This window comes from Danio rerio, chromosome 22 (assembly GCF_052040795.2).
Source record: "Danio rerio strain M-AB ecotype USA chromosome 22, GRCz13ab, whole genome shotgun sequence".
Taxonomy (NCBI): Eukaryota; Metazoa; Chordata; class Actinopteri; order Cypriniformes; family Danionidae; genus Danio; species Danio rerio.
The window spans coordinates 21,421,128-21,445,422 of record NC_141042.1 but is presented as its reverse complement, the minus strand read 5'-3'; the positions used below and the strand labels follow the sequence as shown (position 1 = coordinate 21,445,422).

The following is a 24,295-nucleotide window of genomic DNA, read 5'->3' as shown; positions in this document are numbered from 1 at the left end:
CTCTGTCTTTCTGACTTCCTCCACAGAAAACTGTGTAAGCCTCAGAGCAATGCCCCGGTGTCTGTGGAGAGCCCGGTCAGCCCGCACAAAGAGCCAGCCAGCAGTTCGCCCTCTCAGGTCAGCCTTTCACCCCCATTTAGACCTGTCAAAGATGGTGTAGTGCTGTTATGATGGATCTGTTTGGGACAAGGAAATATGTAAACACACATTTCTTTATAATCAGGGGTGCACATTACTTATACACAGATGTGGAGGTAAAATTGAAAAAAAATACACACCAGATATACTGCTAAAGAAGCACTTTTAAATAACATTGTTGGCATTTTGGGACATTGTTTCCCAAGTTAAGGACTTTCTCCATGCAACGTTGGTAAGATGATTGTCACAAACATGTTCTAATGTATGCTGTGTAAAAGGATGTGCTTGTTTTGATTACAAAAGTTATTTTTACTTATTTATTGTTATGGTCATCTAGAGCAGTGTTTCTCAACCACGTTCCTGGAAGACCACCAGCACTGCATGTTTTGAATGTCTCCTTTGTCACATCCATTACAGGTCTTTCAGTCTCTGCTAATGAGCTGTTGATCTGAATCAGGTGTTTGGTTAAGGAGATAAGGAAAATGTGCAGAGATGATGGTCCTCCAGGAAAGTGGTTGAGAAACACCGATTTAGATGACCATAATAACATTGTGCTTTTCTTTGCCAGAAACCTCAAATTAAAAACAGATATTTCTTAGTAGGTTCTGGATTTAGATAAGTTAGCTCAGAATTAATTAATTTGGGTGTGAATCAAATGGTGTGGGACATGGGCTCCTGCAACTTTTGTGGCTTAGAGGTAGATTGTAAAATAAAGTTGGTCTCTGAGTGAACGGATGGAATTCCAGTCAAGGTTGGAGTTTACAACTGCGTTGTTCCCATATTACCACAGATGGTGGCAATCAGGGCTTCTACTGCGCACATACTGTGGACCCTCTGTAACCTTGAGCACTTCTCTAAATCAGATTGCTTGATGCCACATATAGAAATGGTATAAATGGCAAAATATGCAAATCGCAAATTTAAAATACTTACTCCCAAGTAATACTCTTAATACCCTGGACCATTTATATATTTAAGTTGATATTTAGCTGCACAACAAATTTCCTCTAGTCCGATTGGTTCTCTGCAACTTCTTTAGTAGCCCCAATCCTCTTCAAGTCAACCGTTACTTGATAATCAGAGGTGCAAGTTCAAAATACAAGTTTATATTTGGATTTAAAAGGGGTTGAGATATGCAACATATTTACAAATATTGAAAAAATGAAGATGACCGCATGTAGGGATGGCTGTGACTTCAACAATGTCTAGTTTTAGTCATTTTAGTCTTTTGAACCATTTTAGTTTTAGTCTAGCTGTAGTTGACTAAATTTCATAAGATTTTAGTTGAATAAAATCTACTCTATATTTAGTTGACTGAAGTAAATTTGGTTTAAGTGTAATTTAATTCAATATTGTATAAATTTATTTATACAAAATATTCAAACTTTAAAATTAATTAATTAAAATATCTAATTAAAATATGGAATATAGCAGTCACTTCAAGACCAGAAATTAGATATGCAATATTTATATCATGAGTAATCCGTAAAATTATGTCTGCAGAAACAGTAGACTTCTGAAAATATAGGGTTTTGCAATTTTTTAGCAAACCCTTTATTTTAACGTGGTAAACTATTCTTTTTGACCATACTGTTGAACAGTTAATCATGCAATTGCGTCTTTAAAAGGGCTTAAAACTCCACTTTGCAATGTCAAGTCCATAGCAAGCTACTGATTGTGTTACAATACATGGTGCAGTACATAAAAGTAAAAAAGTAATGACATATGACTGGCAAATGATAATGTGTTATCTTGTAAAATGTGTTAACTCGCATAGAGGAATTATAAAGCGAAAATGTACATGAAAAACAATTGCGCTGCACTTTAAGGCAGTTTCATTAGAACTCCCTGATAAGCAGAAATGGCACTGCAATATCAATACATCCTTACAGTAGAAACAATCACATCACAGAATGACTTCCTGAATGAAGCAGTTTTTGTTTTGTGGTAGAGGCACACTGTAAAAGGCTGTTGTCATGATGATCGTGGGAGACGCCAACATCGCACAAGAACCTAGCGCGAGTAAAATGAAAGTCATGAGGAAACACAACTCCTCACAAAAATGAATCCCTGCTCATAATGCTTTAATGAATTTCTGTTTTTCTCTTTTTGGAAGAATAATGGAGGAACAAACTAACACATGCATGATTGAATGTAGCATGTTGTTTTTAATGGACCCTTTTCACAACACTGTTGTGACTCGTTTAATCCGAAATATTGATTGTTTTTTTTATATTTATGTACATTTATGTTTGTATTATATCATCTTTGCATCAAATTACCGCTTATGCGAAGTGTTTGATATGCAGAGTGTGTGGGCTGCCGTCTCGCACATTATTTTCCTTTTTTAAGGAAAGTCTTTACAAAGTTTTCACAAAGATCTGTTGTACTCTCCCATTCACTGCGTGCTAAATTTACCCAACTCTGACGACTTCCTCTACTGAGAAACCCAGAAATGTGAAAAGGGTCCATCTTCCCTCAAACTGCAACCAAGATGTTACATTTTCTCTTTTTCTTCCTCCAAGATCATGTACTGATATAAAGTTGTGTAATATTTGACTTCAGTTGAACACCCACAACCCCCAGAAACGACCTGCAGCCGACTTCATCGATCCCCTGGCCAATAAGAAACCCAGAATATCGCATCTAGTCAGCAAGTCTACAGGACTCATCAATGGCAAGCTGAGCTCATCCAATGGAAAGGACACCTCTAGTTCTCAAGCAACTGAGACCTCGTCGAGCTCTCAGTTCCCTCCACTGGAGATCCCCCGACCCTTCGACCCCCTTTCAGATGTCAGCAACGACTCCAACGGCAGAGACTGTGAAGGTCAGGAGGCAGCGGTGGCAGAGAGACTAAGTCAGCCACCGTCATTCGCCCCTCGCTCCGCGACACAAGAGGAAAGGCAGACCTCCATGTCCCCACCCCACAGCAGTTTGGACAGCTCTCTGACCCAGACCACCCAACCCTCTCTGCACGGCAAGTCTAAGAAGAAGTCTAAAAAACACAAGGACAAAGATAAATCCAAAGACAAGGACAGGGATCGAGAGAGGGACGCGAAGAAGGAGAGGAGGGTTGATGAAGAGCGTGGCTTGGATCAAAGGAAACCCTGTGATGTCACGACGAGCGATAAGAGTACAGGTGAGGATCGGTTTCTCTGAATCATTTATCATGTCAAGGTCAGAAAACACCTCAGAGTTCCACACAATCTTTTGAATCTAATATATTACTTTACTTGGTGGTGACGGTGGGGTATCTTAGGGTAGTGTTTCTCAACCATGTTCCTGGAGGACCACCAACATTGCATGTTTTGGATGTCTCCTTCGTCTGTTACACACATTACAGATCTTTCAATCTCTGCTAAGGAGTTGATGATCATAATCAGGTGTGTTTGCTTAAGAAGATGTGCTGCACCCCAATTCGCACACTATCCGTCCTTAATAGTATTTAAAAATAGAATTCATATGTCCCAAATCGTAGTATGTTGAAAAGCATATGCCAAAGGTTCCCGGATGGTTTACTATTTCCGTAATGTCCATACTCCAACCGCTGACAATGCCCACAGTACATTGCACGTTGATGTGAATTTGATTAGAACTACAAATGCGGGTGAAATTTGTAAATAAACTACAAACATGGTTGACGTACTAGAACAACCGTCAAGTAGAGAGGCTTTAGTTAAGCTGTAAATGGAACGTATTTAAATCGCGTTTTCTGTGTAATATTTCATCTGCAACAGCGTGAACTAGGATTGTTGCGATACTATTAGTCTTACGATACTATACCAGCTGAAGTATCACGATACTAAGTAGGATTGCAATACTGTAACTCATAACTCAAATTCTAAAGAAAATTGTCAGAAATAATATATTTTAGGTTATAATAGGCCTACTTGAATTCAATTAATAATTCCCTTAAGGCCAAAAAGTATTATTTACACATCACTTCACCTAAAATTTATTCATTCTTTTTGTTTATTTTGTAAATAACTGACATACAAAAAATCCATTAAAATAAAGCTAAAAATTTAATTTGTTTAACAAAAAAATTTGACTAAATAAAGTGGTCAAAAATTATTTCAATTATTCCTGTTGCTATTCTGGATTTTCATATTTTCTGGATATACATATTTTCATCATATTAAGAGCAACAGAAATGAACCGATTTAGTAGTTTGAACTGAAGCGTTAGAAAACATGCAATGGGCTACCATAAAAGGCGCGAATTCTACAGTTTTGCAACCTTAAAGGGCTCCACAGACGATTAAATAAAATGGTCTATTGTTGCACAATCGTGTGAGCATTTTAGTGATCTTTCTATATGCAACCTTATCTGTTTTAGATAAAACATTAATAACGATGCTACCTTTAACAAACTACAGTGGCACCACCAGTATTTTGGAGCCAGCAAATGCTCTCTGTGAAGTGCATTTGACACTGATAATCACTCAAACCACCTCAAAAGGTGGCCTGCAATGCATTCCAGACAGGTTAATAAGCATCTGGTTAACCACATGTCAATTTTACTTCTCAAAATGTAAGATAAATAAACATGAGAATGCGTTATAGGCTATATTCAATTCAATTCATGTTTATTTCTAAAGCGCTTTTACAATGTAGATTGTGTCAAAGCAGATTAACATAGAAGCCCTAGTAAATTGAAATAGAGTCAGTCCAGTTTATATGGTGTAGTCAGATAACAGTGCTAATGCTAAAATGCAAAGCCTCCGATAAGTTTGGGATGTTTTTGTCTAGTTTTAATTTTCTTTGTTACAACCCCTGTGCGGTCTAGGGGAGTGGGATTGCACACTTGACCAAGGATCTGGTTCAAACAAACCCTTAAGGAAAATTATACTCCGTAACAACCACAAACAAGAATTGCTGTACAAATAATGTGATTTATTACAGGTGGTGATTAGTGAAGCAATGTGTGAGCATTTACAATCAACAACCAAAAACAAAACATAAGTTAGAAAGACTGGCTATGGGTGGCGCTAAAGCAAAAAAAAACAATCAAAACCAAACAGTCTAATATCAAATCCCCTCTAATCTAGTCTACTAAACAGAAATGTGAAAAATAATTCTTCAACGTCCAAGACGTCTTACCCAAACTACACTAACTGTCCACTTAACCAAAAAATTGGCGCTCACCCCCTTCCCTAGTGTATCTCTAGACAGTTGAACTCCTATGTCTTGAAATGTATGTCACATGACCTACTTGCCTACCAGTCTTTCTACCAAATCTCTGTAGGGAAACATAAGGAAAGGAAATGAATAATTACACGGGTAAGAACAGACAGTGACCAAACCAAAACGACAACACAGTGTAAATAAAGGTGACGATAGACAATACATCATAACAAAAATGCGGATATAAACACCGAATCAATCAAGCAAGCAATGAGCACAGAAATAAATAACAAATCGAGCCAACAAAGACTGACAAACTGCTGACAGACAAAAAATATATAGCAAGATGGAGTGATCTGATTGGTTGAAACAAAGTTGTTACTCAGGAAACAATCAGCATAAGCCAGTGTCAGGATCGGTTGCAAGCAATAACAACAGAGACCAATCATACACCTGCACTGTAGTAGCCACTCTCTTTGAATGATGAGAGGAAACATTATAGAAAAAAAAGCGTTTTATTTGTATTTAAAAAGGCCAAGTGTTTTGTTTTTGTCAGTATTACACACAATATAATGTGTATAGTCTTATACAATATAGTCTTCCATGAATCTATATTTAGAGAGGCTTCAGATCAGTTAATGAATAGTTAAACAACTGATCAAGTCGCCCAGTGAGGTTAGTTTATTTCAGTCATCACTCCAACTAGTCTATTTTAGCAATGCGTGGTTTTGCACGTCCCTCTTCAGCTTTCAATCTGTTGACTAACGTCACAGCGAACTGTCCTTGTCCCTCAGTCTGCAGGATAAGTCTGTCCTTGAATTGATCTTATATTTCATTTCAGGTCTGAACGGAACATGCAACAGCTCCAGTATTCCTGCGTCTTCATCAGAGACGGCAGACTATTTAATGTAAGTGTTTTTTTTGGGCGTTATTTGAAGTTGAGAGTACATTCGTGAACCCTTTTGCATCAGGTTTATTTAAATAAAGAAAACATGCATTATAGAACTGAAAGAAAAATAACATTAAAGTTTCATGACGTTTTTAAAGCACTGATGTTTATTTGCGCTTGGTTTCCTCAACAGAAAGTACACAGTGATAAGCTCGCCCGAGCAACGTCAGACTTACAAAAACGACTTCAACTCCGAGTACAGCGAGTACCGGGGCCTCCATGCGCGGATAGAGAGCATCACTCGGCAGTTCACTATACTCGACTCGGAGCTCAAACAACTCCAGCAAGGCACAGACAAGTACAAGGTATCTTCATTGACAATTCCACGCCAAAAATGCAGCGCATCCATCCACACTTCTGATTACAAGCTCCTCATTTCTTATTAATATGCTGACGGCCCCTGCGTGATCCCAGCGGTCGCGTCTTCCTCCGGAAAATGAAAAATTAAACCGTCTGTTTGACTCCCACTGGGATTTACTCATCTTGATGAATTGAAAAATGTTACTGTGTGAAGAAAAACACGTAGTCAAGAAGTGTAATGAAATAAACAACACAATCAACCGACTGATAAGAGACATCAATGTTGAATAACCAGAGCAGAATTTCACAAGGATCATTTGTTTCTGCAGTACGCGCTCATAATCCTTTATAGGGCTCAGTAATGAGGATGGCCTGCTGGTGTCGGGCCAGTGGCAGAGTTTCAGGTTCACTGACAGGGCTGTAAAGCGTGTTGCCAGATCGGAGTAGAAAATATGGCAGAAGTCATGTTTTTACATGGACTTGGCCCTTCAATCAGCTAATATTTTAATACAAACATAGTTTAAGTAATAAAATATTGCATTATGCTTTTAATATGGGCTTTAATACTGATTGTTAAAACCGTACTTTTTTATTATTTTAGGTAAGTTTACACTTTCAGATTTTGCTCTCAGAATCCGTTTTACAACTAATGCCATCACACACTGCAGCTGCAGCTGTCACTTCATCTTTTAGTGCTTAACCTGTTTTGTAAACAAACTAATTTTACGGAAGTGAAAACTCCAGCCAAAATAGCTTCCCAAAAATAGTGGTAGTGAAAACAAAGTTAACAAACTGCACAGTTTTTCCCAAACTAAACTGAACAAGTTAGTGGCATTTTCTTTTCTAAATATTTTTATTCTAAGGGAAGTAATTAGACAATTAGAGACTTGTTTTGTGTATGTTGCCAGATATTGTGACAGTTATTTAAACCAAAATATTGCAAACTTAAACCCATGAACCATAAACACAGTCGATTATAAAATAAACTAGCACAAAAATGCTTCTAATAAGTGGAAATGGCAGCGGTGGTTTGGTTACTATTGTAAAGATCTGTGAGTACAAACATAATTTATGTAATAAAATGTTGTATTATGCTGTTTTAATACTGGTGTAACACAGCCAGAAAATAATAAAACAAAGTATGGTATGACAATTGTTTTCAGTTCATTTTATGCTTTCAGATTTTGCGCTCAGAATCAGCTTCAACTATTGTTATTGTTGTCAATACTTAATCTTTTAGTACTCAATCCTGTTTTGTAAACTTTTTTTTTTCACGGAAGTGAAAACTCAAGACAAAATTACTTCCCAAAAATGGAGGAAGTGAACAATTAACAAATTTCATAGTGTTTCCTGAACTGAACCAGTTAGTGGCATTTACTTTTCTAAATATTTTTTATTCTGAGGAAAGCAATTAGAGGCTTGATTTGCATGTGTTGATAGATTTAGTGATTACAAAAGGGATTTGTAATCAAACTAAATAAATTAAAATACCTTATTTCATGAAACCCCCTCTTTCAGTTCAATTCTACCTCAGAATTTAAAACTAAAATGCTTTATGATGGGCATGGAGTGCTGTGAGCAGAGGGAGGAGGAGTGAGCATTGCTGGCAGAGCAGGGGAAAAAGAGTGGAGCCAACAACTGCTGTCAGTTGACTCAAAATGAGACACAAACCATGAGGAGACCCATGATTTTATAGTTTACAAAGTTAAAATGCAAAGAAATAAAAATGAATTGAATGTCCTACATATGTCATTTATAATTTAATATACACAACCACAATTTGTCACATCATTATAAAAAAAATTGTGTTTGTATAAACACCATAAATGAGGAGGACTTCTCCTGATCCCCCGGGTCTGAATGCAGACACAGACAGGGAAAGAGACTGCTCTACTGCTATCCACTATTCCAACCATTACACAGCAGCATGGATAGGCGATGTGTCTGAATGGTAACAAACTCAACTGAAAAAAGACAAAATGCCTCATTCTCCAGTTCTCGTCCAGCTCTCTCAACAAAAATGCTTGCTGCACACAATCGGCCCTGACAGCATCATGGTGAAAAACATGGAACAAACCCCGTGGATCACGGAAACAAACACATACGACACTTCTGGAACTGCTAAATACTGTGTGCCCTGTGCAGATGCGGTCTCACCCAGTGATTGGATCTCTCAGCTTGGCAGATCTGCTTTCTGAAAGCACATGCTGTCATGATTAATTAAGAGGCATGGTCTTCTCATAGGATAAGAAGACTATGCTATGAATAATAATGAGAAACCTACACATCATTACTGGACAAACAGATCGGCACAACGTCACTAATTTTGATCTTACCCCAAAAATTATTTCAAACCCGGAAGATGAAATTAGCTGACAAAAGCTCAAAATTATTCAGTTTTCTCCACAATTAAAGCTGACAGGTGCTAACGTCTTAACTCATGCTCAACACACAAATCTGTTAATCACAAAAAAAGCACTCAAGGGTTTCTTAAACCTTTAATAATAAAACCAAAATATCAAACTTTATTGCCATGAACTCATTGATTATATGAGGAAGGCATAAACTAGCACAGAGATGCTTCTAATAAGTGGAACTGGCAATGATGGTTGTCACCATTGTGACGATTTGTTTCTTCTCTTCACAGACAATCCACAATCAGATACTTGAAGAGTATCGCAAAATAAAAAAGGTAAGCTGACACTTGAGTTTTTTTTGTGTAACTCAACACTTAAAATACTTCAAATCCAATATATTAATGGCGTTCTCTTCTTTTTTCACAGACTAATCCGAACTATAGCCAAGAGAAGAACCGCTGTGAATATCTACACAACAAACTGGCACATATAAAAAAACTGATAGCAGAATATGATCAACAGCAACTTCAAAACTGGCACTAACAACAAGATATGTTTCTTTTTTTTTTCCTTCTTCGTTCTCCCTTTTGGGAGAGAAAGAAAATCTGGATTTTTTTGGTTTCTTGGCTTGCTCTAAAAACAAGTTGCTCTAATGTAAGACGCCACGAAACTGATTTATTATTATTTTTTGTTTTATTTTTCCCCTGTAGTAGGCCAAGTGCTCTAATAAGGACATTGCGGACACATGAATTTCATTTTTTATGGGACTTGGGACATGGGCGTACTCAATCATGCTTACCTGTGTAGCCTAATGCATTATGGGATTGGTTGCCCCTTCCCTTCTCGAAGGTCTCAGTGTGAAATGGAAAAAAACAGTCTTGCTTTCCAAACAGGGATAACCAACACCCATTCCCAGATTCCCATAGGCTTAGAAAGAGGAAAAATATATGGAATGGATTTTTTTCCCCTGTATGTACTAAAACGGAAGGTCCTAATGATGATAAACTATATTTTATTTTCTTTTATATTTATTTTTTCGTCTTCCTTAGGGATACATCAGTCCGATTATAATTTCACACTCCTCAAAATTGAGTGCTTAAACGTCTCGTCCGGTCCCTTTGGTCTTCTGGAATCAGTCAGTATTTTATGCAAATTCTGCCTTGGATTGAATAGATCCTCAATGCAGTAAACCTTTCGCCCCCGTTTTCTTTCTCCAGGGTCTGACATGGCACTATTTGGCTCCTTATTTTGTGCAATGCGCTAAAGCACGTCGAATGCCTAGCGGAGGGAGATCACCATCTGTTTGTTTAGAGGCTTTGACGGTATCAGTATTAAGCGGACGGCCATGGTAGAGCTCCATACGGATACATTTGCCATTCCAGAGGTGAGGGAGCACTTCATTGTTGGCATATTTTCCACACTAATGACTGAAAATGATCACTTTGCAACTACCAACATCAATTTTAATCAAGAGTAGTTGTAAAAAGCGATGCAAAAAACGTGCTGCCCCTCAGGTTTCTTGGGTTAAGTTTTGCTAATTATGAATGTGACCGTAACATATCACTTTTGGAGCCAAGCTAGTGTGGTTTTCTTCCAGAAAATAGTGATTGTATCCCTTTAAAGTCACCCTGTTGGGCTGAAGAAGATCCAAAATGATAAACGCAACCTTCACTTGTCCAAACCCTTTAGCAATTTAAAAAGCTTGCTTGAATACTGAGTATTTGTGAGGTTTTTGACCATTTCTGGCAGTGTTTTTATTACAAGATGACTGTTAAATTCCATTAAGGCGTCTCTTCATGGTGGAGGATCCATTATAAACCTCTGAAGTGCTTCTTGCGTTACTGTGGACACTCAAACCGCTCATCTGTCGGGTCCTGTTGAAGCATCAGTTGTACTTCTGATAACTCTTATGTTTAAATATTAAAGTTCAGCACTTTGCTCAGCTTCTCGCTGTTACTCTTACCTGGGTTTTGTTGCAAGGAGACTCTTGCCTCGTCCGTCTGTGTATGCATGCTTTCTGACTGTTGAAGACGTTAAAAGGGCAAAGGCCAGTGTTTACAGCGGTTTTACGCTGCTGTTTTGATGTTCAACAGCATTTAAAACCAAATATGTATCAATTTACCCCGACCAGCATTCGTGCTTTACAATTAAATAAAGCCAAATTGGACCGTTCAAAGAAAAGTCAGCAAATTGATCTGGAAAAAAAAACACTGTTTTAGTCCTGGGAATGCTTAAGTATTTATTTGATCAACCCTGATCATGGTCTTTTCATTACCTGGAGGAAAAACAATCTGAAAATCCTGCAACAATTCAACGATGAATATGAATGATGTTTGTTTGAGTTTAAAAATGCTCCGATACTTCAAGCACTGACAACACAACTTGGGGAAGACATGTGCCAAATGACCTGTTGTATAGGTTTGCATCGGATGAAATATGTTGCTGTTTTAGCAAAAAAAAAAAAAAAGAATAAAGGGAGCTGGAAGGAGCTTTGGGAAGGCTTGCAACGCTAAAACCCAAAGTGTGTTGAAACTTTTTGAAACAAGGGACTGAGACTGAAATTTAAATTGGTATTTCAATAAAACTCTTTGGAAACTTGCGTACGTTTGAATTACTGTGTCCTAATGTCATTGTCCCCCTCAGATCTTTATTTACGCCACTAACTTTTAGCTTAGGTGAATGCGTACCTTGGCTCTAAGGATGAAACCACAAGCAATAAGGTCTTGGAGTCAGATCTGAGTGTCAAAGCATTAAGTAAATCAGCACAAGTACACTGCAAAAATTAGATCATTTGTTTCCAGTGAACACTTAGAGACACTTGTTCATGCTTTTATGACCAGTAGGGTGGATTACTGTGATGAACTCCTCACAGGCCTTCCCAAAAAGACAGTCAGGCAGCTCAACAGAACACTGCTACCATGATTCAGACTAGAACCAGAAACTCAGAGCACATCACACCCGTCTTCAGGTCTTTACACTGGCTCCCAGTTACAGTCAGAATAGATTTTAAAGTATTACTACTAGTCTATGAATCACTAAATGGCCTTGGGCTTCAATACATTGCAGATATCCTCACTAAGTGCAAACTACATCTGACAGGCCGCACGACTATGACTTTTATTTTTTCATTCTTTTAACCCGTTTTAACACCTTTTAATTGTTTTTATCTGTTTTTAGCATTTTATTTTCGTATTTATTTTATTATAGTTTACGTAAAGCACTTTGAATTACCTTTTGTTTGAAATGTGCTATAGAAATAAACTTGACTTGCCTTAGTGACCGCTAGATGGCAGCACAGGCTTAGTTTTTAAACCTGATGTTTAGGTGCCCTTATTTACAGTTCATCGTTTGTCTGGAAATAGTTCTTAATACCTCATAACGTAAACTACGCATGTACTTATACTAGTGACTATATTTGGTACTCTAACCTCTGGCTCTTTATAAACACCTAACTAAATTCTCAGTTGACGACGTATTTGGACGTATAAGATAAATGTCATGTGTGAAATCCTCAGCTGGCTCCATCCCGCATCGTTTGGCTCCCCGCCGCTTCATTGGCCTCAATTTTAGGGGCGCTCGAGGAGAGTCAGTGAGTTCAGTTTGGCCCCGCGCCAGGCTCTCGTTTCTGGCTTATTTTCAGCATCCATCCCTGCTTCTGTCCTCGTTCATCCCGTTACGACACACCGAGCCCCCTGACAGTCGGTAGACGCCCTCACGATTTAAGGCTTTCCCTTCCTGTTTGCTTAGGCCCGCAAATTAGACTCTAATGTCCGCATTTACAGTGCCCTTGGGGTTGTAGGGGTTTAATATAGCTTTGAGGCCGCGATCAGGAATAGGTTGCTATTCATGCACAAACTAGATGTTTGTCGCTGCTTGAATGTAGAACAACCGTCTTCAGTGAGTTCTGCTGGTGGTTATGCATAGCCCACTGTGATGCTTTAGTAAGGCCGCATCCTGACATTAGCAGGAGTGTATGAATTGCTAAAATCGCTTAAAACCTACTTTGATTCATCTTGCAAAATGTGCAACAACCTAAAATGTTTAAGGGTCACGAAACGGCAAAACGCATTTGTTGAGATGTTGACAGCCGTAAATATGTCCCATGTATCTTTTTAAAAGGTACTGCCTCAGTGACCGCTTCTGTACCTTTATTTTCTGAGAGTGTGTTGTACACTTCTTTTTGAAATCTAAAAATGTGGAAAATTGCAAGTATTTATATTTTGTGCTGGTGTATTGTAAGCACTGTTGGGGAAAGTTACTTTTGAAAGTAATGAGTTACCTCCCAAAAAGTACCTAGTTGCATTATTTAGTTACTTTTTATGGTAAAAAATGTGTTGCATTACTTTTAACTAATTTAAATTTTTTTAACAACACACTGTACACACCTACATATACCTTTAAAAAACAGAAATTATATATATATATATATATATATATATATATATATATATATATATATATTATTTCTGTTTTTTAAAGGTATATGTAGATGTGTACAGTGTGTTGTTAATCAAGAGTCTCTCATTGCGTGATTCGTTGTGACTAATTTTATTTATCAATTGTTTTTTTAAGCTCATTTAAACTAAAAAGTAACTCAAATATTATTACTTATTTTACAAATCTGTTACCTAGAAAAGTAGTATAATTACGTAACTAACTTGTAAATGGCTTGTAATGAGTTAAAACAACACTGATTGTAAGCATTGCTTCAAAATGCAAAGAGAACATGAAACCAAAAGTTGATATAGGCAAAAAAAAAAATTAAAATATCAAAGTCAAACTGTCAAAAAAAAGGGACTCCTTTGAACGAATAACCTCAAATATTTAAGCAAGCATGCTTGATGCGATTGTTTCCAGGAAGCAGATGGGAACACTGTGCTAAAGCTGGCCTCATGAAGAACATCCCTAGTGTGGAACTGATTGGCTTTTTTTTTTTTTTTTTTTGGCACTTTTCTTGCCATTCATCCACAATTATTTTCAATGGAATTTAGATCCATTGTTCTGTCGATGTGTCTTACCTTGTTAAATTGTCCTACCTCACATTCAAAAAGTAGGTCCTTTTTGATGATGCAACTAGTGTCAATTTTAATGTGGAGTACTGTGATATAAAGCTGTAATATCACCCTAACCTACCCAATCCCTAACCCCAACCATTCAAATACAGTGTTGGTAGAATAATGGGTAGAATAAATTGTCAGGACACCGGGCAATGCGCATGAAGATACAACTGAAAAGATATTCTCCTGGAAGAAGTTCCAAACATCATCTTTGTCATGCAGGCATTGTGAACTGCAGCCTTTTCCCTCACAGATGATCAACAGGGATGCCTGTATCCACATAGCCAGCCGCGGTTTGATACCTCTGCACAACCTAAAGCTAATTTTCTCATTGAAGGAAAAAAAGCACATCAGCAAATGATGGAGCCTCCTCCACTGTGCTGTGCAGAAAAAAAATCCAGAGGGATCTTTTGGCTTGTAAATTTATAACACCAGGACCACCCTGCTAAATATTTTCAGAGAAGAAAACTTTCTTCCACCATTTGTTGTCCTGTTTTGACGCTTCATCACAAGATCCAAACATCTTGCAGGACTCTGCACTCTTTTCCTCTTTATATGCACCAGACACCTTTTTTTATAAGCTCCATGTTTCTGCAAAGCATTGTGTAATTCTGAGTGTTTCACTCAGGTGAGTGGGCTGGACAAGCCACCTGTAATGCACATGGTCTCCTCTGATTGCATGTGTATGTATGTGTTCGTGTGTATTTATATGTCTGTGTTTAAAAAAAATAAAACCGGTCAACTTCAGACTAATCATGGCATCTTAAGATTGCTGTTCTGTGGAGATTTGAATCGTTCAGGTGGTCATGACTGGTTGCATGAAAAATAGTGACATGAAAGCCATTTGAGCATGCGTTTACAATTTTTTTTTTATGGCTATGGTCATAAACTGGCTGATGAACAGCTATTTAAAGTTTAATATCAGTTCTTTCTACCTTTCCTGTATTATTATGTTTATCACTTGCTCTGGTTTCTTCTTTTGCCATTTTGAAGCTTACAACCTGGTACTTACTTGAAATGTCAATACTTGTAAGAATTTGAGCAGGAGTGTATATTATTACCATGTTACAAATGTTTTAATCAAGCTGTGGTCATTTCGCATTGGGAACACTGCAAAACATGTAATAAACATGCATATGACATATGGTTTTGTTTTTACAAGTGATCAAAAATGGTTTTAAAGTTTGTCTCAAGCCCTCAAAAATGCAGTTTTTCCGTACATTTTGTGGCCTCTGAGGCTGGAAATGGCCATAACCCCTCTAAACCAGGCTGGTGGACCAGCTAAAGCCTGCTAACCAGCTTAGGCTGGTTTAAGCTGTTTTTTTTAATAGGGACTCCAAAAAAAAAACATTATCATCAAATATTTTTATGCATAAAGCTAAGAATGTAATATGTCTTCTTTCACTTCACATTTTCACAGTTCATTCTAACTTAAAGTAAAAGCCCGGCAGAGCGATCTTGATAGTAAACATGATCTTTTCCAGTGTTGCCAACTATTTCCAATGGAAAGTAGCTAAAGCCTGTCCGAAAAGTAGCTAAATGTTGCCAGATTACGTCACGCACTAATTTGCATATCAGTGACATTATCACGTAGGCCTAGTATCTGACAAGCGTAAGCCCGTTTATCTCTACTCTCCAAGGCGACGTGTATTATTGAAACATTACATCCAGATGAACAATAAATAAGTTCTTATTAATATATTACTTTGCGTGATGCCGTCATTGCATAAAAAACAACATCGCAACTCAAAACAACATCTTTATGTAGTATAAAAAATAATTAATGTTTTCTCAATTTGACTGGCCATCTCAACAAAACATTACTTGTAATATGTCCATTTAGATTCGTATGAAAAATATAGTTGACTGTAAAAGTAATACAAACACTTTTTGATAAGAATTTTTTTTCCACTAATAATGAACAGTTACATTATTTTAAACATTCACAGCTTGTGTACTTACTCTTTTTAACTTGTGAAATTAACACATTTGTGAAAGTGACAACAATTTTAGCACTATTGGAATGCATTGCTGCCTAAATTACCAACAATTATATGTTAACAAAAAGCAGTAAATTAACAGTTATGAAAAACAATCTGAGCTGGCAATTTACTCCACTGAGTGAAGCCTGCAGCCACTGCTCTTTTCAGTTACTTTTTAAAAATTGCTCAGAGTAGCCAAATTTATGTTAAAATTTGCTTAATTTGTTGCTGGGTGCTTATTGAAAAAAAAGTTGCTAGGGTAGTAGTATGAAAAGTTGCTAAATCTAGCAACAAAATTGCTCAGTTGGCAACACTAAACTTCTCACGTCTTGGGTAAAATGGTACGTTCCGCCCATTCAACGGTTACTGGCACCGAAATTCGGATTCAAAATGCCCGGTTAATTGCTGATCCGTGTCATCCTTTCCCAGCCAATGTGAGAGAGTTGTCGAGGAGAAATCCCCGCCGTGTGTGTGTCAGAGAACAGACGCCTTGCCCCTCTTGTTTAATACACACCGATTTTCCCTCTCCCTTTCGTTTCGGATTGGTTGGTACGACATGCGGTCTGCACTGACTGCACGCACGGCACGAATCACTCATGTGAGTCGGATCTTTGCAATGACTCAGTTCCGCTTTCTAACCCAGATGTGAGCGAGCGATTCGTTGACAGATTGAATGTCACTCAAACAGTGAAACTAAATTAAAGGGTTAGTTCACCCAAAATCTAAAACGTATTTGTATTTTTTTGCCCTAAGTATGTTTTTTCTTCAGTGGAACAATGAAAAGATGTTTAGTTGAAACAGTGTTTTTTTTTTTTTAAATGCAAGTCAAAGTTGTCTGGCACATTCATTCATTTTCGTCCCTTTATCAATCAGGGGTCGTCACAGACAGCGGAATGAACTTACGAACGCGAATGCTCTTCCAGCTGCAACCCATCGCTGGAAAACACCCATACACTAGTCTACGGACAATTTAGCTTGCCTAATTCATCCATAGCGCTTGTCTTTGGACTGTGGGGGAAACTGGAGCACCAGTAAAGGCAAGAACCGGCTTAAAACAGGAAATCCGCATACACCTACCTTATGGTGTTTTTCCAGCAGTGTTATTTATTACACAACTCATAAAACAGCATTCGTTTATATTTGAGTTCTCACTGTAGGGATCGGTGTGTGTTGGAGTGGTATAAAATTTGAGCTTTCCTCACAACTGTTGAAAAATATGTTCTATAGCATATATATGAGTAGTATGACTGAAAGTCAGACATATATCTATGTTATTGTTATTACATTGCCTATCTGCATCGCTTCATGTCCTTTACAAATTAAAAGTAAACTCTTATTTGATGTGGCAGAAGTAGTTCATTCTGGTATTTCATTCTTAGTGTTTTTGTGCATACTGTGCTATTAATTCTCACATAAATAGGGGAAAGCAGGGACAAAAGTACCATTTTTTCATTCAAAAGATCATGTTTTTAGCAGAAATATATTTTTGCTGTGGTTACTAACTAGTGTGGTCTATCAAAATCAGGTGTTATTTTGAATCAGTGTAAAACAACTCCAATGTAATTTCACTTTAAACAAAAGTTGCACAATGTTACTTTTGAGCCCATAGGCAGAGACGAAAATAACACACGGCTGGGTCTAAAGCAGGGGTTCCCAAACTTTTCAGCCCACGACCCCCAAAATGACAATGCCAGTGACTCGCGACCCCCAATATCCTCTGAGGTGGTTATAAATAGAGGAATCTTACATGCAATAATGTGCACACCAATAGACCCAAGTCTATTCTTCATTTATTTTTTTAATGTATGTGAGTGCTGTAAATGGGCCAGCAAGTTTAACAAGGTGTTATAAAATTAACATGCTGCATCTGAAGCTATTGCTGTGTCTTTATTATAATGTAATTACCCCAGGGGTCACAATCCAATAGAACTATAAGCTACTATAGTAACTAGTGTATAGTAACTATAAATGACTATTATTTCTCTTCAGTGGGTTATGGATAAAATATGATAAGTCTTATGATTTAATAAAAATAAATTGATTTTTGGAAATCATCAAGCGTCCACCCCTTCATTGTTCTGCGGCCCCTTGGGGGGTCCCAACCGCCACGTTGAAAACCACTGGTGTAAAGAAACAAATTTAAAATACTCAATTAATATACTTGAGTAGTTTTTCTCATAATTTGTAATTTACGAAGTAGTTTTAAAAATGTGTACTTTTACTTTCTCTTGAGTACATTTTTAATGCAGTATCAGTACTTTTACTCCACTTTCCTTCAACCTGCAGTCGCTACTTTATATATATTTTTCTTGTTTATGGGGAGTAGAAAAAGATAAAAGTTCTGTGATTCCTGTCCAATCACACATACAGTAGAAGGTAAATCGCATCATAATGAACTACCTCAAGACATGGGCAATTTATAATTGCAACAAACTGTTTGAAAGCATTAAAAGTGTCCAAGAAGATGTCTAAAATCTTTACACGCATTGACCAAGAGACTGTTTAGATGCATGTCAGTGATAAAAAAAAATGACAGATGTTTTACTGTATGATGATTAAAATGGCTTGAAACACCCAGCAGGCACATGACATCAGATTGACATTGTACCCCAACATCATGGGAACGTTGCATTTTGTTTTGAAATGATAATCGGGGAGATGTCAATGTCCAACCTAAAATCAACCAAATATCAACGTCAAATAATGTTACAGCTTGATGTTGTGTGGACGTTACCACTATGATGTCTATCAGACGTTGCATTTGGGTTGCCATTCCTGATGAATAAATGTCAGTATTTGATGTCAATATGACATTGGTTTAAGATGTAACCTAAAATTAACCTTATATAAACATAATTTGACCTCGTATTGGACATCAAAATAATATTGTACTTAGACGCTGACAAGACATTTAATTTTGGTTACCCGACGTCACAAACTAACCTACTGTAATATTAACATCTCATGACGTTGTGTGCCGGCTGGGGAATCACTAAATGCATCAGCTTTTTACAGCGCAATACTCACTACTCTTGAGCACTTTTGAAAAGTCTACTTTTTACTCATACTTTGAGTAATATTTACAACATACTTTTATTCTACCTGAAGTACATTTTAAGGCAAGTAATGGTACTTTTACTTCAGTATGATTTTTTAGTACTCTTTCCACCACTGGTCAAAAGTAACACAACAATATTTGCTAGATATACTGGCTTAATCCTGTTTATTTTAAATTGATCTGAGTATGACCTTGTTAATTTTAACTCCAAACATATTTTGTCTTTTTTTTTTTTTAAATAATGAATTAATAAATTAAACGCCATTTTCATTTTAAATTTCCCTTGTATCAAATGTTGCAAAATGTTAAAAATTTATATTATTTTTGAATATTTGTTTTATTATATTGGCAATATGCATTAATCTTATAAAACATATGAATCAAAACACTGCAAACTCTAATGTGGAAGTGAAAAATAAGGTTTGTCTATTATCAGTGGGACATTAATAACAGTGTTACTTTCGTCCCCACAGGAACTCTTGCCATTTAAACCTGATTAACTTTTAAACTGAAATACTCAGATATTTATACTCAAGGATGTGTTATTGCACTAAATAACCTGTAGATTGATCATCATTGTGACACATGAAAAGAGAAGCACAATGTGTAATAATGAAAAAAAAAAAAACACTACAATACTGTACATTTTGAAATTAAAAACAGAAATTTGGCGCTAACTGTGGGACACCGTCCTGAAATCATCTGTGCCACATTACTTTCGTTCAATTTCTTACACAGATGAACAATTCACTTCATAAGACCTGTGTATTGTATTTTTATTAACATTTTCATATCAAAACTGTCAATATGCAGGTAAAAATTGACTTGAATTGACTTGTATGGCTTCTGCTAAAAAATATTTTTGAAGGTTAAAAAAAAAGTCATCTATATTTTGAATGATGTAACGGTGAGTTTTTTTTTAATGTAATGTAGTTATTTTTTTACATTTTTGGCTGAAGAATCCCCTTAAAATTTGCAAAAGTGGCCTTTTATGATTCATTCATTTAATATCTTTTTTTCAGCTTAGTCCCTTTATTAATCTGGGGTCGTCACAGCTGAATGAACAGCCAATTTATTTTATTTAATTATATTATTTATGTTTTACGCAGCTGATACCCTTCCATGACTGGGAAACACCCATACACTGCCATTCACACATGTACAGTAGAGATAAATTAGCTTACCCAATTTACCTATTGTGTATGGTACAAGTCTATAGACTTGTGTGGTGTAAACCGGAGCACCCCGTGGAAACCCATACGAACACGAGGAGAACATGCAAACTCCACACAGAAATGCCAACTGACACAGCTGAGGCTCGAACCAGCAATGTTCTTGCTGTGAGGCGATTGTGCTACCCACTGCACCACTGTGATGTGGTCTTTCATTATATGTAAATTATGTTTTATATTGTTTATTGTAAATTTAAATTAAATTTAGGTCCTAAATGTTGTTTTTAAACATTTCTACGGAGATTATGAGATAAACTGAATAGAGACGTTTATTAAACATTTAATCAAAAAAGCCTAAACAATGGAACGTTTTGTACGTCACGGTTCAAATGAACGTCAGACACCTTCTGATGACGTAAAAGACTCGTTTGAGCTCTCTTCTGTGAAATGAACAAAAGAATCGATTCGCGGGAATGAATCGGACAACCCATCTCACACACACACACAAGCGCATTTTTTTCATCGTGAGCCGGTCAAGATGGCGGCGGTATTGCCGAGACGGAGCAGCCGCTCGGCTTAATCGATCACTTTCTCTAAATCATCGGGGCAGATCGGATAAAATCGACCAAATTGTCCGACGCAACTTTGTGAAATCGCCTTTGATTTGCGATATACAACGTGAGGCCCTATCGCGTTAAACCGGGTGTTTTTTCACGGAAAATGCTCTTACTCTAGTGTGTCTCGTCCATTAACTGTATTGGGGAGAATGGGAGAAAAGCTGGAGTTAAAACTGAAGTCGCCGGTCGGAGCCGAAGCTGCAGGCTATCCGTGGCCCTTACCTGTATATGTAAGTACTATCCGTCTTATTGTTTTAATATAAACCAAACCGACACCGGGATTCCCTTGCCGATCAGGCGAAGTGGGTCATGTAACGTTAGGTAGAGTACAACGTGTTTCAAACCGAGTAAATAATGTGCTAATGTTTTTAATACTAATGTCGTGTTCTATTAATGTTTTAAGATATAACAATCGCTTAAAATTAGGGCACGAGAGTGTCAGCATACCTTAAAGTGTTGGATGTAATCGTCTAACGTGCAAATGTTCATAAGGATGCCCGGAATACCACTATTAGAGGAACATTAACGTTAGCTGGACTTTAAAAGGCACAATTAGTTGCAAAAAAAGTCTTATAACCTATTATAAGTATTATATTTGAATCGCAGGAAACACTGTGTGTAGCCTGCTGACCCAGTTGGCCATCTCGTGTTATAGTGGTTGTGTTTCTAATCCTAGGAAGCTGTCTATATAGGGTGCGTGTGTAAGTTTGCAGTTCAAATGCTAAATAATATGAAATGCTGTCATTATTCAAGTATTTAGAATTCGATTACTAATATATTTTGTTGTGTGATTGTTCCAGCGACTGTTTCTATACTTTGTTTAATACGTTATTCGACGTGCTCGTAACATTTATTTTGATTAAGCTGACTTGTCATAATTGACTAAAACCGTTGTTCACAATATACCAAAACAAAGTCTGCACTTACCATTGATCTGTTCTGTTGTCGTGTTATCACTCTCTCGATTCATTGAACTACTAAATACGAGTAGTGATCCGCACACTACGAAGGCAGCTCAATAGTTTGACACACGACCGCTAGCGTTTTCTAAAACCTCCCATAACAGAGAATGCGTTTATAACGCTTTCCCGTTTACTTCAGAAAACTACATTTTGTTTATCAACAAATAGTTTGTGCATAGATTAATCCTAAAACGTCAAATTGTGTGACTGTATTCAAACGAGTGTTTATAGCGAATGAAATTGCACGCTAGCCGTCATGCTAACAGTCAGATAGCAAGGCTAGCTAACTTTATCGCTTTTTAGCAAACACTTGCAGCCGTCAAACACTAGATAACTTAAACAGGGTGAATATCTGTCAGGCATATTTGTGTACAGAACTGCGCTGGATAGATAAAGGTCAAATAAGCATCGTACCGGTGAAATATGGCACGAAGGGGTGTTAAACAAAAGGCGAGTAGTGCTTTCGGGCGAGAGGACATTATCTCCATATTGTTAGTGTTTTATTGACAGCTAGCTCTAATTTGTGTGCTGCAACTGCCATCTTAGCGTTTTAACATTGTAGGTCGTTTCTTTACACTATTGGATGTTGAATTATTCTAGTATGACAGCACATACTGTTTTGAAACATTGTATATCCTCCTGGATGTGTCAGATTTGTCACTTTTGGTCATTTGGTAGCCCTTGCTCTGGGATTGTGTTGAATTTTTGGCAGAAACATGTCTCCTTAAAGAGGCAAACTGTCACAACGACACTCGTATGGCTGACATTTCTTGAAAAACAAGTATGTAATGTTCATTAGGAAATTTGGCGATAACTGTCTTAAAACTTGCTGGACTTGAAGATTGGGTTATTAAAGATTAATTTCCTTGTTTTATGTTAGCATTGAAGTTTTTTTAAATTAACTTATTAATAGTTCACCATCTCTAAATGAACCAATTAATCTAAACTTAGATTTTTCTTCATCTGTTGAACACAAAACAAGGTATGGAATGTTGGGCAAAAGCAGCCATTGAGATCCATAGTAAACACAAAAATACTACTTTGGAAGTTAATAGGGCTACACAATACTGGAAAAAAAATCGGGCATTGCGTTATTTTGTTTCTCTGCGATATAAATTGCGATATTAAAAAACTTCACCGGATGGCTTGAATGTCTGTATTTGGGAAAAATTCTTAATCAAGATTGATTGGGTGGATTTTGTAAGGGGAAAGTTATACAGTAGAGAAAAGAGAATGAGTCAAACAAGTATTTAGGAACAGAAATTGAGTAATGAAATCTAAAATAACGCTTTATAGTCTTAATTTTATTAATAATTCAGTAAAATTATTATTCGTTAAAGTTGCAAAGTTACTTTATTGTGCCCAAATGTTTTAACTCTCTTGTGCATGCTTTTTTAAGGCATTTTATTAGAAACTTTCACTTTGTTTTGGTTATACTTTGCGATGACTCATGTATTCTCAACTTTTGTGCTTATCAACTAACGCTATGTTAACTCTGTGTGAATGGTCTTTTCTGGAAAAATTAGGGAACGTACGTGCTTCTGTGAACACCTTTTTTATGAATTTACCGGTAAAGTCGTTCTGGAAATTGTCCGGATATTTACCAGTATCACTGTGTGAAAGGGGCTAATGACAACAGGACCAAACAGTATTGCTGCTTCAGAATATTTCAGACATATTATGGACACATAGGTGGAGTAAAGCCACAGCACACGCAACAACTTGATCTTCCATCATTAAATAAATTTGATAAAATGCATGCCACATTATTTATATGCAACATTTTTTTCTGCTAGCAAGCATGTTTTTCTGCAAGTGATTTGCTGATATGCTGCAATGGCCCAAACAAATGTTTTCACAGCTTGTTGACATAATGGAGCACTTCTGTTTATGGATTGAGCCAATTAACTTATTTTATTTTGTCGTTGTCTTCGGCTTGTGTTTTCCTCATCTCTAAAGCCTTATTCATACTACCAATGGTTTTGTTGCTGGCTTTCACGCTGAATTGAAACTAGTGGGTGTTCCTACCTTGAGCTTGCTTGGGCAATGTTTATGAATGATATTTGCTGACAGCAAATGTTTCCTTGTTGCTGAAAATAATAATGTTGCCGATTAAATACTTAACTACATAGATGAACAAACCAAACTGTGTCATAGTGGCTATTAATCTGCAACAATCGTAAAAGTCTGTTGGTCTAAAGCACAGAGAATACAACCGGCTGGTGCATGAGCTAAGAGAGGATCACATGAGCTTGTATTGGCTGTCGCTTGTTGGATTCTCGACTTTGTTGCATTGCTAGACATGCCCAAATTCGTTCGTCAATTGTTGGTGATGCTCATCTAGCTGAAGATCATCAGAGTGGCTAGCTCTTTATTGAAATGTATGGTCGCCAGTAGTGTGAATGCGGCTTAATTATACACAATCTTGCACTTGGTTCATTCCAGTTATTTATTTTTTTAAAGAGTGTCCTCAATGCACTTAATTTCAGAGCAGATTTATTTAGTTTTACACCATGTTCTAACAACACGACAAGATTTTCCAACATGTGTTTTGGATCTCTGTACCAGACACAACAC

At 37.0% G+C, this 24,295-nt stretch overlaps 2 protein-coding genes and 2 long non-coding RNA genes across 22 annotated transcripts in view; 2 read left to right on the top strand and 2 right to left on the bottom strand.

The window, feature by feature from the left end:
• The window catches only part of ell (elongation factor RNA polymerase II), a 71,157-nt gene extending 59,820 nt beyond the window's left edge, over positions 1-11,337 (top strand). The window contains 6 exon segments of the mRNA NM_199707.1: positions 27-117; positions 2,704-3,277; positions 6,106-6,172; positions 6,347-6,518; positions 9,161-9,205; positions 9,297-11,337. Coding sequence (NP_956001.1) covers positions 27-117; positions 2,704-3,277; positions 6,106-6,172; positions 6,347-6,518; positions 9,161-9,205; positions 9,297-9,413 — 1,066 coding nt within the window. The 3' untranslated portion in view covers positions 9,414-11,337.
• LOC141380320 (uncharacterized) overlaps positions 1-24,295 on the bottom strand; it is a 371,569-nt gene that overhangs the window by 326,765 nt on the left and 20,509 nt on the right. The window lies entirely within an intron of this gene.
• LOC147831567 (uncharacterized) lies at positions 6,301-21,993 on the bottom strand. The gene is made up of 2 exons (XR_015521955.1): positions 21,684-21,993; positions 6,301-6,717 (listed from the first exon to the last, which is right to left on the bottom strand). It is a non-coding gene; the product is annotated as an uncharacterized LOC147831567 (long non-coding RNA).
• dot1l (DOT1-like histone H3K79 methyltransferase) overlaps positions 20,661-24,295 on the top strand; it is a 61,362-nt gene continuing 57,727 nt past the window's right edge. For all 19 annotated transcript variants that reach the window (XR_015521943.1, XR_015521939.1, XR_015521938.1 and 16 more), the window contains exon 1: positions 20,661-20,986. Coding sequence is in view for 10 of the 19 variants with exons in the window: in XM_087304284.1 (XP_087160410.1) it covers positions 20,906-20,986 (81 nt within the window). In the remaining 9 variants the exon portion in view is untranslated. The remainder of the gene's footprint in view (positions 20,987-24,295) is intronic.